This window comes from Octopus sinensis, linkage group LG5 (genome assembly GCF_006345805.1).
Source record: "Octopus sinensis linkage group LG5, ASM634580v1, whole genome shotgun sequence".
Lineage (NCBI taxonomy): Eukaryota > Metazoa > Mollusca > Cephalopoda > Octopoda > Octopodidae > Octopus > Octopus sinensis.
Genome location: NC_043001.1, coordinates 64,179,503 through 64,198,755, shown reverse-complemented (window position 1 = coordinate 64,198,755; position 19,253 = coordinate 64,179,503). Strand labels below are relative to the sequence as shown.

General features: G+C 36.5%; 1 protein-coding gene across 2 annotated transcripts in view; it reads right to left on the bottom strand.

Moving 5' to 3' along the window:
• LOC115212414 overlaps positions 1-19,253 on the bottom strand; it is a 78,829-nt gene that overhangs the window by 9,809 nt on the left and 49,767 nt on the right. Inside the window, exon 2 of one of the 2 annotated variants that reach the window (XR_004999069.1) lies at positions 1,636-2,494. Coding sequence is in view for 1 of the 2 variants with exons in the window: in XM_029781321.2 (XP_029637181.1) it covers positions 1,720-2,490 (771 nt within the window). In the remaining variant the exon portion in view is untranslated. Of the gene's footprint in view, positions 1-1,114; positions 2,495-19,253 lie in introns of those variants that run through there. The other variant, XM_029781321.2, reaches the window with a different exon arrangement.

The following is a 19,253-nucleotide window of genomic DNA, read 5'->3' as shown; positions in this document are numbered from 1 at the left end:
TTAAAAATGATTTTATGGTTTATTAATATTTATATTTTGAAATACATATATATGGGGACACCAAAATCTTTTAAGTGCTTAGGGCCTCCATAGGTCTTAATCCAGCCCTGGTATGTATGTCATTATTCAGTTTTATTTCAAGATTTCTTGTCAATAGAGGAAGAGCTGGTTTCTAACCTAGATCCAAGGTTCCTTTGTTGGAATTTCAACAACAGCAACAGGGTATTTTAGTATGTATGTATATGTGTATATTTATATGTTTTGTTTTATGTATGTATTCTTGTGCATATAGTTGCATGTCTAGACATGCTCATATATACTTGAATGATTAACTTCTGGAAAGTTTTACAGATTTTTACAGTTCCAGTGATGGATTGGATCAGCCTTTGGAACAGCTTTCTCCTTTTGAGAAGCCTAATTTCTCAAGACTGGTATTTAGGCAGTGTTTTACATATCTCAGTTCCCCAATAACTTTGAACTTGTAATCTGGAGAGAGTAGCTGTAGATTCCTCAATAGTTCAGCATGAGTATTTTCTTTTTCACTGATCTTTAGCTCTATATTAACATCTGCTGGACAACTGATTTCCACAACTGTATACAGTTTCTTTTCTCTATCCCAAATTACTATTTCAGGTCTATTATGTTTACATTTTATTGAGGTTTTCATTGGGACATTCCACCAGAACTCCTTTTTATTATGAGTGGCTACGGTTTCTACCATATTGTAGGCTCTTATTTCTTTGACCTCGGGGTTATCCTTCCAATGGATCTCATTATACAGTGTCCTAACTACAACATCATGTCTCATCAGTAAGATAATAGCGGGATGACATTTTCAGACAACTGTTTATGCATCGGTTATCACATTTTGCTGCTTTTCCTGTGTCACTGTCCTTTTTGTGCATCAGGCTGATATTTCTACTAACATACTTGGTTGATATTTGGTTGAGTACTGGCATTGCAAACAAATTGTGGGCCACAGTTTTATTGGATGCAAAGAGCTCTGAGGTCCACATATTTTTTTATTTAGCTGTAATATTCTTTACAGGTGCCATTGTAAGATATCTTTTCATTCACCCCATGGTACCTGTAACATTCCTCGTCAGATAACGGGGAAACAGGTAGGTCATTGATGGAGATGTTGTTAGTCTGTTTTACAGTTTTCCCTCTTTTCATAACCATATAGCAACATTTATCCTGACCAAACTCCAACCCCACATCCTTTGAGAATGTTGTCACCAGGTCAAGGCTCTTTTCATTTCATGCACATTCTTTGCATATATTTTCAAGTCATCTACAAAGAAATGGTGTATAATTTTGGTATTTCTTTTTTCTTGTGAACCAGTGAGATATCCTTCAGACTTCATTGACATGAATGACAAGGAGTTTCCAGAAAGGATAAACAACATCACAGAGAGGCTGTCCTCTTGGAATATACCTCTGCAATACTGTATTCTATCTTTAATAATGCAATCACTCCTTGTATTTAACATCAAGATGGTGGCCCACGATGAAGTAAGGTCAGCTATAGCTTTGTATATATGTATGTAACTATGTACATACATACACATGCTTTAAATATTTTTGGTTCCTAATTGTATCTTTCTTTTATGTGAATAGATTTGTGTATGTGTATATGAATCTTCCTGATTTAATAGCATTATTTACATTACAAAGTTTGTGGAATGACTCTCTTGCCAAATGCATACTGCCCAAAATTCAGCAAGATTCTCTATGTAAACAAGTGTCATCAAAACTATGTGTTCCTTTGTTTCTCCGTCTTTTACGACGGATTTCCCGTTGGATTTCAAAGGACTTTACCATACTGGGTGTTATATGGAAAATATTGTTGTTTTCAGAGTCACTAAATAATAAAACTCTATCTGGGCTTTCAGGAAATTTTTCAGCACTCAAACTTTCTTCAATATTATTGTCCATAGAAAGTAACTCCTTGTTTAATTTGCTGATTTCATTATAATCAAAGGTAAATACAAAATCCTGTGGGCTACTGAGGGAAAATTCTTGCATGTCATTTGGTGAATTGTCAAAGGAATCAAATGTATCATCATCAAGAACTTTCCGTTTTTCAAATATTTTGCCATGGCGTTTCCTCATCAGCCGCATGGCACGGTCTTGGTATATGTCAATCTGTAGTAAGGCAGGTACTGATTGACTACGTTTCTTGAGTACTCTATTAACAGTATTCATTAAATTCATTGTTAGAAAATCTTCATCACTTGATGATGTTGGGCTTGGTGGCAAGTCTGACAAGACACTACTATCATAGCTGTAATTTCTCTTAAGAATCCCAGAACTATTAAACAAAGTGTTAGAAGAGAAATCATTAAGACCCAACTGACTTGATTTTTCTTTTACCAGAATTTCATTTATGCATCTTGTCCTTCTTCGACTGTGACGAGACTGGAGTTGGCTTTTCCAGTCCAGCTCAGTTGTCTTGCTCAAATATGGTGGAGTATTTTCCATTTTCATTAACCTGAAACAAAATAAAAGGATTCCAAGAGTTAATAATTGAGTTTCTGGCAAACCCTATTTTATTTACTATACAACCTTCTGTTTACTTTTGTCTGTCTGTCTGTCTGTCTCTCTCTCTGTACTGTCAGCTTAAAAATAGAATATGCAGAGTTAAAACAAAACTCAACTGAAGTAAATGTATTCACAACAAGAGTTTATTCATCTCAAAAGAACAGCTATTATCATATATGTATGTGTTTTGTATATATGCATCTTTTATCTTTTACTTGTTTCAATCATTTGACCATGACCATGCTGGGGCACTGCCTTGAAAGGTTTTAGTCAAATGAATCAACCCCAGACTTTTTTGAAATGGAATTTTGCTGAACTACTAAGTTACAGTGATATAAACACACCAGCACTGGCTGTCAAGCAGTGGGGATGGGACAAACACAGACACAAAAACACACACACACACACACACAAGTATGTATACACAACGGGCTTCTTTCAATTTCCATCTACCAAATCCACTCACAAAGCTTTGGTAAGTCCGAAGCTATAGCAGAAGACACTTGCCCAAGGTGCCATGTGGTGGGACTGAACCCAGAATCATGTGGTTGTGAAGCTAGCTTAGTACCACACAGCTACGTCTGTACCTACGTATGTAAAAAAACAATTAGAAAATCTATTTTAGACCGTTTTCTGTTTGGCTGCACTTTAAAATAAGTGAAAATTTTCAAATTTGGTGTATTCATGTAATTTTTCATGCTGAATCTCAGGGTCTAATTCACTTGTTTCAGAAAAATTTCTTTAAAAAGTAATAGAGGTTTAAAGTTTCATCATTCTTACCCAGCCAGAAAACAGGATTTGGAATTTGTCATTTTCTGTGTGACTGCATGTGTTCTCTACGCTGCGACAGTAGCATGTATTTTAATATCAAACTGTAAACAAATAAAATATTGGCAGAATTATGCTTTATGCATGCCATATAATCCTCAACTCTCTTCCACTCTTCATCTGACTTCCCTCTTCTTCTCTCTTCATCTAACACCTACTTCCTCTCCTCACTTCTACCCACCTCTCCTCTCCTCACTTCACTCCTACCCACCTTCTCTCTTTATTGATATTCCCTTCACCCACACCCCATTCCAACACACACCACCCCTACTCCCACACCACTCCACACACACTAGCACTGACCACTTCCCAGCACTCACACCACATACCATCATCTGCACACCCAAACACCACCCGAGTGTCAAACTAATACACCTGCTTCTTGTTCATACACCTGTCTTCGTCTTTTGTGTTTCTATAAATTTCAAGTATATATGTGTGTGCGTGTGTGTGTGTATGCATATATGCATACACACTGGGTGCAATGGTCCAGTGGTTAGGGCAGCGGACTCGCGGTTGTAGGATCGCAGTTTCGATTCCCAGACCAGGCATTGTGAGTGTTTATTGAGCAAAAACACCTAAAGCTCCACAAGGCTCCAGCAGGGGGTGGTGGCGATCTCTGCTGTACTCTTTCGTCATAACTTTCTCTCACTCTTTCTTCTGTTGGCCAGCACACTTAGCCAGTAGGGTGGCATCATTTGAAGGCTAAAACAATGCGAAGCGCATTGTGACCAGCGATGTGTAGCAACATCTGATAGCCTGGTCGGTCACGGTGATCACGGTGACATATATATATGCATATATATGTATATAAAAAAGATTGAATTTCATGGATCTTTTAATTGGAACTCTTAACCGCTCTTAATTTTAATACAAAAAAATTTGTACCAGTTCTCTTTCTCTCACACTTTTCTATATATATCTCACATGTATTCTATTTACATGTATTTTTATGTATATTTTTTTATATCTATATCTTTAAACATAATTAAATCTCAGAATGAGATTGAAACAGTAATCGCTCGATAATGTAAAGTATAGAAGCCATCTTATCATGGCTAACCACATTGGGGAGGGGGTGTTACTGTGGCTTTATAGCCCCAAGAGATCTTCGTCTCAAGCTGGCTTTAGACACAATATCAGTGTCCTTGGAGTATTTGCAAAGGGAGGCCATCCCTTCCTTGCAAGCCCGAGTGATACGCTCGAACTAGTTTCGGGATTGTTGTCCCTCGTCAACGGGCGGTAACCACCAGGTAGCGATGAAAGTGAGGGCTTCTTTGCAAATCATATATAAGTTTTTCTAATGGCGTCTGCCACTGATGTCGAAAAACGAACAGTAAGCATAATTAAATCTCAGAATGAGATTGAAACAGTAATCGCTCGATAATGTAAAGTATAGAAGCCATCTTATCATGGCTAACCACATTGGGGAGGGGGTGTTACTGTAGCTTTATAGCTTTCATCGCTACCTGGTGGTTACCACCCGTTGACGAGGGACAACAATCTCGAAACTAGTTCGAGCATATCACTCAGGCTTGCGAGGAAGGGATGGCCTCCCTTTGCAAATACTCCAAGGACACTGATATTGTGTCTAAAGCCAGCTTGAGACGAAGATCTCTTGGGGCTATAAAGCTACAGTAACACACCCTCCCCAATGTGGTTAGCCATGATAAGATGGCTTCTATACTTTACATTATTGAGCGATTACTGTTTCAATCTCATTCTGAGATTTAATTATGCTTACTGTTTGTTTTTCGACATCAGTGGCAGACGCCATTAGAAAAACTTATATATGATTTGCAAAGAAGCCCTCACTTTCATCGCTATCTGGTGGTTACCGCCCATTGACGAGGGACAACAATCCCGAAACTAGTTCGAGCGTATCACTCGGGCTTGCAAGGAAGGGATGGCCACTCTTTGCAAATACTCCAAGGACACTGATATTGTGTCTAAAGCCAGCTTGAGACGAAGATCTCTTGGGGCTATAAAGCTACAGTAACACCCCCTCCCCAATGTGGTTAGCCATGATAAGATGGCTTCTATACTTTACTATATCTTTAAAGATATTCATATATGTCGATATGTATTAATATACATATATACACATTTAAGTTGAATTTATAACTGTATGAGTATGCAAACTAAGTTGATTGCCTAATTTGTGTTTACATTTTTTAATTCTTATATATATATATACATTTATATATATCTGTAAATATAATATGTAACAATTATTCGGTAGTCAAGATAAAACTCTGAGTTTCGGATGCCGAGGTGGAAATCCACACCACCATCTCTTCTTTCTTTTGTTATCTTACCGTTTTTACCAATATACATTTATATATGTGTGTGTGTGGTGTGTATATATATACATATGCATATATATATATATATATAATATATATATATATATATATATATATATATGCATATGTATATGTATATATATATTATATATATATATAATACAAAAGCAATAAAGATTCAAGTTAATTTAAATGAATTTACTTGAATATGGTACCTACTTAGATGCACCAAAAACAAACTATACGGTTTTAACAATACAGTAATGTGGGGTGATTATAAGCGAGAAAAAGCAACAAGAATGGATAGGTTTTTAGTACAATCGTTTCATACAAGGACAGGCTTTATTAAAAGTTGCAAAAATTGCAGCATATAAACGTGTCCCGTACTCATCAGCTAAAATACATGTGAGTTCTCTAGACATCCTAGTGGTTGAGGCTATACTCATGAAGTAATGTAGATAATTAAGTAACATAAACAGATTTCCAAAGTTCATTAAAGTTCTTTAAAGATGATGTACAGTCTTATCACAGAATTTAAAAAAAGTTTAATAGCATCACAGAGAAGGTGACTTAATCCATAGTGTACATATGAATTTCCAGAGATATGAGGAGGGATTACATACTCACAGACGACAAATTTATCCATTGCTAATCACAACGAGGTGGGTTTCAATTCCTGCTTATTAGCATTACAGAGAGGGTGAATTAATCCTTTGTATAGATGCACAATTTCCAATGGTGTAGATGTAAATTTCCAGATGAAGAGGAATTTCATATTCACAGGCGATAAATTTATCAATGGTTGAACACAATGAGGTGGGTATCAATTCTTGCTATATGATTAGGTATTTGCCACATTAATCACATTACTGCTATTTTCAAGAGACTGTAGCTATTTAACTTTTAAAGGCTGAAGGGCTTTCTGGAGAGGCAAAGAACAGAAAAGGGAAGGAAAGAGAAGGAAAGAGAGAAATAAAGGGGGAGGGGCTAGAAGAGAAGAGAAAAGGAAAAAGAAAGAGAATAAGAAGAAGAAAAAAAAAGAGAAAAGAGAAAGAAATAGGGAAAGAAGGGAAAAAAGAAAAAGAAAAAAAGAGGGTTCTAGTTATACAGAAGAATTAGTAGACGGCAAGTCTGGTTTTAATTTACAGGCATCTAGGAACTAGAGGAGAATATTATTCTTTGACCAGTAAAACAGCTAATTTATTGCTGTCGAAAGCAGCTATGAATTTAAAGAGAATCTAAAGAGATAACACGGTCAGGGGTTTAGGGGTTTAGTGGTCAAAGGCTAAAATCAAAAGAAAATACATAGGAAAATCTAAGTATAATCTTATCAAAAAGTCATTAAAATTTATTTATTTATTTTATTCATTTTACTGTCTTAAGGAGTTGCCGTTATTATTCATACATTGCCGGACTACAGGTCAAATCTTAGAAGATCATTTACAAGGTGTTAGGGAATTGTCTATCATAATGAAGATAATCATATTATCACCGAGGGAGTAGCCTTATTTATTTAATTTTGAAATAGAATTATGGGGCTTTAGTAACTCATTTTATTTTATTAAGTTATGCTACTTAAATTAGATTAAGTTAAGAATTAAAATTAAAAATTAAAATTAAGATTTAAAAATTTAAAATTATGAGTTTGAAATTAAATAAAGCCTCAATTAAGCAGCGTATAAGTACTATTCATTTCCCTGTTCTCAAAAAACTGATGCAGATATAAGGAAAAAATAACTGTAGTGTGAGAACTCTTAGTTATCTACTTAAGCAGTGCTATACTATACTAGTAAAAATCAAGTTATATCTATCTATCTATCTAGTTACGAATATTCCAATCATTTAAAATATTTTAAAGTCTTCAATTTAGCGTGGACACAAACTTGACCTAGTTCGATATGGTTATTCAATAAGTTTCTATGTTTTCTATGCTTTAGAATTTCATACGTCTCCATGGAGCATAGTTGGCAACCAACCCTGCTATTTTTATACGGAATTGCTCTCCTAACTATTTCCCAATTAAGGTTTAATTATTATTATTATTTTTGAGTTCCCAGATTTTGTTTGAAAGTGTGGTGGTACCAGCTTTATGACGTAATTTAAAAGACGAGATGTGATTTCTAACTCTGGCTAGAAAATTAATTGTACATCCAATGTAAAAATTTGTTATTCTCCGTGGATATGGTACATTTATAGATTACATTATTTTCCCCGCATAGACCAGGTGCCGGGCATTTTGATTTTATTCCACACTTACACACAGGAGGAACAACTTCAGGTTTTGGATTATTCTTGGTAGATGTCTTAGGTTCCTATTATTTTGATTATCATGAGTATAATTGTCCTTATTGTTATTAATATTTCTATAGTTGGTGCTGATATCTAAAGTATTGCTATTATTTATTGATCCTTCTGTTTCATCTTTTAGGTCTAAAGTCCTACCATGATTTCTTATATTATTGGTAATGTTACTATTATTGTTAGTCTTTTTATCCGACTGCATATTGTTGCTATAGATATCACTGATATTTTCATTCTCCTTATTTTCTCCATTAGCTTTATTTCTATTATTTCTATTATTAACATTATTACTTCTATTTATATCGGTATTGTTATTATTACTATTAATGTTAATGTTATTAGTCATTCTGTGGTAACTAATTTCACCCATGTTTTGATAGTTACTATTGCTGTTTTTATTGTTGGTAGTAATATTATAATTGCTATTGGTATTCATGCTGATATTATTATTTTTATTTCTATTTTTCCTGGCTAGTTTAATGTTGTTAATCTTAGCTATTAAAGTGGACATATTTGGGAGGGTTGAATAAGAAATCCTAACTGTTTTCCTAGAAATAATTCTATGATATCTATGAGAGATTGGGAAATTTTTTTGCAGAATTACTTTGAATTTGTTCTGTATATCCGATTGTATCGCACAGTTGAAAGGAATATTCAGCCATATTATATCTTTTTTATTAAATTTAGGGTTCGTGGAATTATTACTATTCATCTCACCGAACCCATTGGTATATCAAAATAATCAGGTGTATCTGCTCTAGTCCATAATTTATCTTCAAATTCTATAAATGTCTTCCTAGCTAGTAGCACAATATTGATTTCTTCTCTAGATATGAGGGAGCGATTCATGAATCGCTCCCTCATATCTAGAGAAGAAATCAATATTGTGCTACTAGCTAGGAAGACATTTATAGAATTTGAAGATAAATTATGGACTAGAGCAGATACACCTAATTATTTTGATATACCAATGGGTTCCAGTGATTCGGCTGAGGTAACCAACCTAGTAGGCGCATATCTATTAAAATGCATAAGCAAGGATATCCCAGAAATACAGGGGGGTCTATATAGGGATGATGCTCTGTTTGTTATCCCTAGTAATAATAAATCTGTTATAGAAAGGATTAGAAAGAAAATTAATAAGTTCTTTAAGGATTTCAACCTCAGTATAACGTATGAACCGGGCACTAAAATAGTTAACTTCCTAGATATATGCTAGACCTTAACTCCAAGCTGCATTACCCATTTAGAAAGGAAGGCGAAATCACGAATTAAGTAAATAAATTATCAAATCATCCCCCAAATATAATTGAATCTTTAGTAAGAAATATTTCATTAAGAATTTCAAAATTATCATCCAATAAGGATATATTTAACTCCCATTCTGAGCATTATAATGCGGCGTTAACTAAAGCTGGATACAACCAAAAGATTACATTCGTTGATAAGGAGAACTCACGTATTCCTAATAAGGAAGTTATCAGTAATCACGTAAGCAGCAATATAGACCAAGCCCGAAATATAAGTAGAATTAAATTAACGGTAAACGCTAATCTAACGTACAGGCCCAACATTCAAATAGAAGCATTGACCAGAACATAGGTAACTCGGATAATATCGAAGTAGATAAACCAAAGATGCACACAAATAAAAATAAAAATAATGGTAATAATACAATAGCTCCGGTGAGATGAATAGTAATAATTCCACGAACCCTAAATTTAATAAAAAAGATATAATATGGCTGAATATTCCTTTCAACTGTGCGATACAATCGGATATACAGAACAAATTCAAAGTAATTCTGCAAAAAATTTCCCAATCTCTCATAGATATCATAGAATTATTTCTAGGAAAACAGTTAGGATTTCTTATTCAACCCTCCCAAATATGTCCACTTTAATAGCTAAGATTAACAACATTAAACTAGCCAGGAAAAATAGAAATAAAAATAATAATATCAGCATGAATACCAATAGCAATTATAATATTACTACCAACAATAAAAACAGTAATAGTAACTATCAAAACATGGGTGAAATTAGTTACCACAGAATGACTAATAACATTAACATTAATAGTAATAATAACAATACCGATATTAATAGAAGTAATAATGTTAATAGTAGAAATAATAGAAATAAAGCTAATGGAGAAAATAAGGAGAATGAAAATATCAGTGATATCTATAGCAACAATATGCAGTCGGATAAAAAGACTAACAATAATAGTAACATTACCAATAATATAAGAAATCATGGTAGGACTTTAGACCTAAAAGATGAAACAGAAGGATCAATAAATAATAGCAATACTTTAGATATCAGCACCAACTATAGAAATATTAATAACAATAAGGACAATTATACTCATGATAATCAAAATAATAGGAACCTAAGACATCTACCCAAGAATAATCCAAAACCTGAAGTTGTTCCTCCTGTGTGTAAGTGTGGAATAAAATCAAAATGCCCGGCACCTGGTCTATGCGGGGAAAATAATGTAATCTATAAATGTACCATATCCACGGAGAATAACAAATATTTTTACATTGGATGTACAATTAATTTTCTAGCCAGAGTTAGAAATCACATCTCGTCTTTTAAATTACGTCATAAAGCTGGTACCACCACACTTTCAAACAAAATCTGGGAACTCAAAAATAATAATAATAATTACAACCTTAATTGGGAAATAGTTAGGAGAGCAATTCCGTATAAAAATAGCAGGGTTGGTTGCCAACTATGCTCCATGGAGACGTATGAAATTCTAAAGCATAGAAAACATAGAAACTTATTGAATAACCATATCGAACTAGGTCAAGTTTGTGTCCACGCTAAATTGAAGACTTTAAAATATTTTAAATGATTGGAATATTCGTAACTAGATAAATAGATAGATATAACTTGATTTTTACTAGTATAGCACTGCTTTAAGTAGATAACTAAGAGTTCTCACACTACAGTTATCTTTTTCCTTATATCTGCATCAGTTTTTTTGAGAACAGGGAAATGAATAGTACTTATACGCTGCTTAATTGAGGCTTTATTTAATTTCAAACTCATAATTTTAAATTTTTAAATCTTAATTTTAATTTTTAATTTTAATTCTTAACTTAATCTAATTTAAGTAGCATAACTTTAATAAAATAAAATGAGTTACTAAAGCCCCATAATTCTATTTCAAAATTAAATAAATAAGGCTACTCCCTCGGTGATAATATGATTATCTTCATTATGATAGACAATTCCCTAACACCTTGTAAATGATCTTCTAAGATTTGACCTGTAGTCCGGCAATGTATGAATAATAACGGCAACTCCTTAAGACAGTAAAATGAATAAAATAAATAAATAAATTTTAATGACTTTTTGATAAGATTATACTTAGATTTTCCTAATGTATTTTCTTTTGATTTTAGCCTTTGACCACTAAACCCCTAAACCCCTGACCGTGTTATCTCTTTAGATTCTCTTTAAATTCATAGCTGCTTTCGACAGCAATAAATTAGCTGTTTTACTGGTCAAAGAATAATATTCTCCTCTAGTTCCTAGATGCCTGTAAATTAAAACCAGACTTGCCGTCTACTAATTCTTCTGTATAACTAGAACCCTCTTTTTTTCTTTTTCTTTTTTTCCCTTCTTTCCCTATTTCTTTCTCTTTTCTCTTTTTTTTCTTCTTCTTATTCTCTTTTTCTTTTTCCTTTTCTCTTCTCTTCTAGCCCCTCCCCCTTTATTTTCTCTCTTTCCTTCTCTTTCCTTCCCTTTTCTGTTCTTTGCCTCTCCAGAAAGCCCTTCAGCCTTTAAAAGTTAAATAGCTACAGTCTCTTGAAAATAGCAGTAATGTGATTAATGTGGCAAATACCTAATCATATAGCAAGAATTGATACCCACCTCATTGTGTTCAACCATTGATAAATTTATCGCCTGTGAATATGAAATTCCTCTTCATTTCTCTGGAAATTTACATCTACACCATTGGAAATTGTGCATCTATACAAAGGATTAATTCACCCTCTCTGTAATGCTAATAAGCAGGAATTGAAACCCACCTCGTTGTGATTAGCAATGGATAAATTTGTCGTCTGTGAGTATGTAATCCCTCCTCATATCTCTGGAAATTCATATGTACACTATGGATTAAGTCACCTTCTCTGTGATGCTATTAAAACTTTTTTTAATTCTGTGATAAGACTGTACATCATCTTTAAAGAACTTTAATGAACTTTGGAAATCTGTTTATGTTACTTAATTATCTACATTACTTCATGAGTATAGCCTCAACCACTAGGATGTCTAGAGAACTCACATGTATTTTAGCTGATGAGTACGGGACACGTTTATATGCTGCAATTTTTGCAACTTTTAATAAAGCCTGTCCTTGTATGAAACGATTGTACTAAAAACCTATCCATTCTTGTTGCTTTTTTCTCGCGTATATATATATATATATATATATATTATATATATATATATATATATATAAAACATTATAAACCGTGCTGTTTACTGCTGTGATTTTTGCTACCAAGGTATCGGTTAAACTTTTGATTAATCTACTACAAGATTATTCATCTTTCTATTTCACATAATTATATATATATATATATACATGTATGTATGTGTGTATATATATATATATATTCACACACACACACATACTACACACATATCTTTATATATATATATATGTATGTTTGTGTGTGTATATATATTTTCTTTTAGTTTCAGTCCAAGGACTGCAGCCATACTGGGGACCACCATTTACTTTTCTACATATTCACTAAACCTCCTCTGATATGTTATATTTGGTGGATGAGGCAGTTTGATGTTGCTGCCTTCACCTGTGTTTCTTGCATAAACGTAGGTTCATCCAGAACTCTTAAAAGAAGATCTAGATTTGTTTTGAAAAAGCCTATGCCCATGCCATGGAGGCCACTCAGGCTTTGTGGGAGGATATTGAAGCATTGTGGGCTTTTGAAGACCAAGCTGTTGCAGTATCTGGTACTGTATCCTGATGGCAATGTTGGGACCTTTGGTACCATGCAGTAGCGCCCCGTCCTACTGTTTGAGTAAGTGACAATGCCAAAGTTTGGAACAAGTTTCTCTAGGATTTTCCAGATGTATATTATTGCATATCTTTCCTGCCTTCTCTCCAGGGAGTAGAGCCTTAGCTCTTTCAGTCTCTCCCAATAGCTGATATGTCACATTATATCGATCTTCTTTGTGTGGCTTCGTTGGATCGCCTTGAGTTCCATCGTTAATTTTACACTGTTGGTGACCACATCTGAGAGCAGTAATCCAGATGACTGAGAACGACTGAGGACCATCATGATTTCTTTTTCTCTTGTTTTGAAAGTTCAAAGGATCCACCTGACCAGACATTTTCACTTTATTGCCAACTTAGTAATGTCCACCTGGAAAGATGCATCGTTACTCATGTCGATGCCCAGGTCATGCACTCATTTTGATTCGGGGATTGGAATCCTTCCTGGACCAGTGTATCTTTTATGCTTTTCATTGAGCTTCCTGTGTTGGTAGTACAGGGCTTAGAATTTTTCAGCATTAAACTGCATGCTATTTTCCTCAGCCCACCTGTATATTGTGTCCAACTCACGCTGCAGATGCACAACGTCTCCAAGGTTCGGTATCCTCTGAGAGACTTTTGTATCGTCTGTATAGCTAGCTATTTGATTCGTTAGGGGCATGTCAGAGAAGGCCAATATAAATAGCAGTAGCCTCAGGATAGTGCTCTGTGGAACACCACTCATTATTTGTGTTTTCTTGGAAGTGACCACTGCTACCTGACTTCTATCTTTTAGAAAGTGACCACTGCTACCTGACTTCTATCTTTTAGAAAGTCATGTAACAATTCTCCAAGTTCTCCAAATATGCCAAGATTTTGGAGCTTGTGACAAATCATACCATGGTCAACTTTGTCAATGGCTTTTGCAAAATTGAGGTATATTACATCCGCATTTGAGTTGTTGAGCGGCTGCTTTAGCACTCAGTTGTAATGCTGCAAGGGCTCTGTCAGGCAGCTTCTACCTGTCAAAAACCATGCTGGATGTCAGTCAGCAAGTCACTCTCTTCAAGCAATGCAATTAATTTCCTTTGGACTTTTTTTTTTCACAGGATTCCTATGTTTTTGATGATGGCGATTCTGAATATGCAAAAAAACCTCCACGTTTTCAAAATTTTTAACCTCCCATCACCAATTTTTAATTTTAAACTTTTTTTTCAAAATTTCTTTTTTCAATCTACGGGGGAAAATAAGGAGATTAAGAATATGGGGGAAAAAAATCGAATTTTAATTTCAAATTTAATTATGAAAAACTTTAAAATTGATCCATACACCCCTCACCATCCCATCCCACTGTCTAAAAGTGAAAATGAACGGCTGTTTTGTCTGTTTGCAAAAGGATCATGGCATGTGAAGCCCTCACCATAAAACTTGATATGCTAGAAATAATAGCTAAATGTCTGGAGAATTTTTATGTTTGTGTGTGCATGCGAGCAACAATTTCTAAGCTTATCTGAATGAACAGAGAAAATACACAGAAATACATTTTACATACCTGTCATATATGTCGGTTTTGTTTTTTCGCTTTAAAGGTAAACGATTCTCATAGAAGTAATTATCTAGCTGTCAATACATTCGATTAATCCCAACAAAATACTGCAAGTTTAGTTACTGGTTCAGCACCTATGTTTGCATTCTTCATTCCAAAAGAATACAAACTTTTACATAACAAAGCTTTAACATAATAGGTGCAGGAGTGGCTGTGTGGTAAGAAGCTTGCTTCCCAACCATATGACTCCAGGTTCAGTCCTAATGTGTGGCACCTTGGGCAAGTGCCTTCCACTATAGTCTTGGGCCAACCAAAGCCTTGTGAGTGGATATGATAGATGGAAACTGATAGAAGCTTGTCGTATATCATCATCATCATCATCCTCATCATCGTTTAACGTCCGCTTTCCATGCTAGCATAGGTTGGATGATTTGACTGAGGACTGGCGAACCAGATGACTGCACCAGGCTCCAATCTGATCAGGCAGAGTTTCTACAGCTGGATGCCCTTCCTAACGCCAACCACTCTGTGAGTGTAGTGGGTGCTTTTACGTGCCACCGGCGGTACTGGCAATGGCCACTCAGGCGGTACTGGCCACTCAGGCGGTACTGGCAATGGCCACGCTCAAATGGTGTTTTTTTACGTGCCACCTGCACAGGAGCCAGTCTAGTGTCACTGGCAATGACCTTGCTTGAATAATTTTTCACGCGCACCAGTATGAGGGCCAGTAAGGTGACACTGGTAACGATCACGCTCAAATGGTGCTTTTTACGTGCCACCTTCACGGAAGCCTCAACAGGTCTTTGCAAGCAGAGTTTAGTGTCCAATGAAGGAAAGGTACGCATTAGTGGGCTGGTTACACCCCTGGCATAGGCCACAAGGTCATGGTCTCACTTGGCTTACCGGGTTTTGTCAAGCACACCATATTTCCAAAGGTCTCGGCCACTAGTCATTTCGTTGGTGAGGCCTAATTTTCGAAGGTCAGGCTTCACCACTTCATCCCAGTTTTCCTGGGTCTACCTCTCCCATAGGTTCCCTCAACTGCTAGGGTGTGGCACTTTTTACACACCTATCCTCATCCATTCTCACCACATGACCATACCAGCACAGTCGTCTCTCTTGCACACCACATCTAATGTTTCTTAGCTCCAACTTTTATCTCAAGGTACTTACACTCTGTCGAGTATGCACACTGACATTACACATCCATCGGATCATACTGCCTTCATTCCTTGTGAGCTTACACATGTCCTCAGCAGTCATGGCCCATGTTTCACTGCCATGTAGCATAGCTGTTCATACACATGCATCATACAGTCTACCTTTTAATCTGAGTGAGAGGCCCTTTGTCACCAGCAAAGGTTAGAGCTCTCTGAACTTTGCCCTGGCTATTCTCATTCTAGCAGCTACACTTTCAGCGCACCCTCCTCCGCTACTGACTTGGTCACCTAGGTAACAGAAGCTATCAACTACTTCTAGTTTTCCTCCCTGGAATGTGGCGGTTGTTCTCTGCACATTTTCAGAATCTATTGCTCCTGAGCATCTGCCACATACAAAAACTATCTTCCTAGTTAGCCTTCCTTTGACATTGCTGCACCTCTTATGTGTCCATAGCTTGCACTGGGTACATCTTATAGAGTTTCTATCTATGCCTTTTCTACAGATTGAGCAGGGCCATCTACTTAAAGGGATTTGTGGTTTGCCTGCCTTCCTACTTATAAGGACTTTGGTTTTAGCTTGGTTGACTCTAAGGCCCTTCGATTCTAGTCCTTGTTTCCACATCTGAAGCTTCTCCTCTAGTTCTGATAATGACTCAGCAATTAGAGCAAGGTCATCAGCATAGAGGAGCTCTCAGGGGCATTCTGTCTTGAATTGATAAATAGGAGGGGGCTGTGGACTGAACTTTGGTGGACCCCTACCTCTACCCGGAATTCTTCACTGTACTCGTTGCCCACCCTCACCTTACTGACAGCGTCCCTGTACATGGCTTGCACAGCTCTCACTAACCATTCATCTATCCCTAGTTTCCTCATTGGCCACCTGATAAGGGATTGGGGGACCCTGTCAAAGGCTTTCTCCATGTCAACGAAAGCCAGGTACAGAGGTTTATCTTTGGCTAGGTATTTCTCCGGCAGCTGTCTTACCAGAAATATAGCATCAGTGGTGCTTTTCCCTGGCACGAAACCAAACTGCATCTCATCTAAACTGACTTTCTCCTTAATTAGTTGGGCTATGGCCCTCTCCGTAATCTTCATTACCTGATCCAACAACTTGATACCTCTGTAATTATTTGTATCTGAAGCATCACCTTTACCTTTGTAGCAGTTGACTATAGTGCTGCTACACCAGTCATTAGGCATTAGTCCTTCGTGTATCACCTGGTTAACTATACAGGTGACTAGGCTATAGCCAACACTACCAGATATTTTGAGCATCTCTGCAGTGATTCCTGATGGGCTGGGGCTTTCCCTGTCTTCATACTCTAATTTTTTTATCTACCAAGGTACTGTCAACTCGGATAACTGGTCACTCTGTTGGGTCGGCATTTGGCAGACTCTCTTTCTCTCATTCATTCATTTTACTTAAGACCCTTTCGTAGCGACGTCTCCAAACCTCTCTCTTTGCAGCTTCATTTAGTGCAACATCACGATTCTCTCTCACACACTGTCTTGCAACACAAAATACCTCAAGTCTTTGGTTCTCACGGTGCAGAACATTGGCAAATTTGTTCTTATCTGCTTCCCCTCTGGCTAAATAAACCTGTCTCCTAGCTTCCCTACTGGCAGCCTGATACAATTCACTGCTACCACCATTTCTCCAGTCCTTCCAAGCCTGTTTCTTTTCTCTAATAGCCCTGTCACAACATTGTTCCACCACCACGTTATTTTGGGTTGAGAGGGGACTTTGCATCATCCACAGATCTGGTCAGTGGCCCTCAGCAGGTTGCCCCGTAGAAACCTCCAGTTGTCTTCTACATCATGTGAAGCTATATCCCCTTCTATTTCATCAAAGGCTTCGAGTAATATGAACGGTAGGCGACTAGGTGACTAGCAGGTTTCCTGAAGTTAGTATTGCAAACCATAAGATCATTTGCATTGCAGAACTCCAGCAGTCTGGTTAACCTCATTATTGCGGGAACCAAAACCGTAGCCTCCATTCGTCAACGAGGTAGTCTGCAAGAGGGTGTCATAGAATCAGTCTTTCTGTCCATCGGGTAGCCCCAGCTGAGGGGCATAGGCCGAGATAATAGTTGCTAACCCATGATGAAGCACTAATCTAATCTTAAGTATTCTACTACGCATACTCTGATTACCTCGATTACCTTATCCACCCATTTCTCCACAAGAAGTATACCTATGCCCCCCTGACCCCGTCAGTGTTTCCTGCCCAGAAAATCTTGTACCTGTGTACTTTGCCTGTGAGGAACCTAGCGGAACTTCCTCTCCACCTTACTTCCTGGCTGCAGCACTTATCGACACACACACACACATATATATATTATATATATATATATATATATATATATATATATGTATGTATGTATATATATATATACTAGCAGTATCGTCCGGCGTTGCTCGGGTTTGTTTCGACCCGCTGGAATTGTAATTTTGAAAAGTAAAAATTTTGTGAACATTTTTCTGGTCGAAATATACCGAAAAGTGGCGACACAGCAGTGAAAAAATCGTAAAAAAATAGGGATTTTCAGAGAAAAAAGCAGCTTTTTGATGTAAATAATTTTTGGTGTTAACATGGTCCGATTTGAATTTTATGTTCTACGGAAGGAAGAGCAACCCTTCTTCTATCATACTCTCAATTTTGGTCAACTTGCGCCGCAGGGTCTCGGAGGAGATAGTGTTAGTTGAAGGTTACCAAACGTGGCGCACACAGACAACTTCAGCTTTATATAGAGATAACACACACACATTAATACACATACATAGACACACACATGTATGTATGGATGTATATATGTACATCTGTCCACTTCTTGCAATATTTTTATCCTTCACTTCCTACACACACACACACACACCTTATTAGCTTACAATTTCTTTCTGTCAACAATTGACAACAGAAGTACGCTCGCCAATTAATACTACCAAAATTTAACGACAGAAGGTAAATTAAAAACCAATTTACCTTTTCTGTATTGTTATGGCAATCCGACCGTCGGTGTGTTTTTGAAAATGTGTTCAAATGAGAAGTGAGTTGTGTTTGGTGCCTTTTTTACTAATAACAAACACACACGTGTGTGTGTTTGAGTGTTTGTATGTAGTTGTTTGAAACATTTGTGTTTGTCACTGTCATATATGTATGTGTATGCGTGTGTGTGAGGAATGGCAAACCAGATAGATAGCGCGCGAAGTTCTTTTGAAGTTCGCGTGTCACACACACACACACACACACGCACCCTCACACCCACACACATGCACACACACACCACACTCACACACACGCACACACACACACACACGTTAGCTTACAATTTTATTTATATATTTGCGTGTCTATGTGTGTAAAGAGGAAGTGGGAATGCAGAGTGAAAGAGTGAAATGGTAAAATATTTAGTTTTCTCGAATTTTTTCTGAAATGAGGGTGAAATTGAAAGAAATTTTGTATGCCATGACCGAATGGAAATACTTTGAAAAATCATAGGTAAACTCTAATTGAAGAAATTGTGTGAGGAGTAAATCGTTATG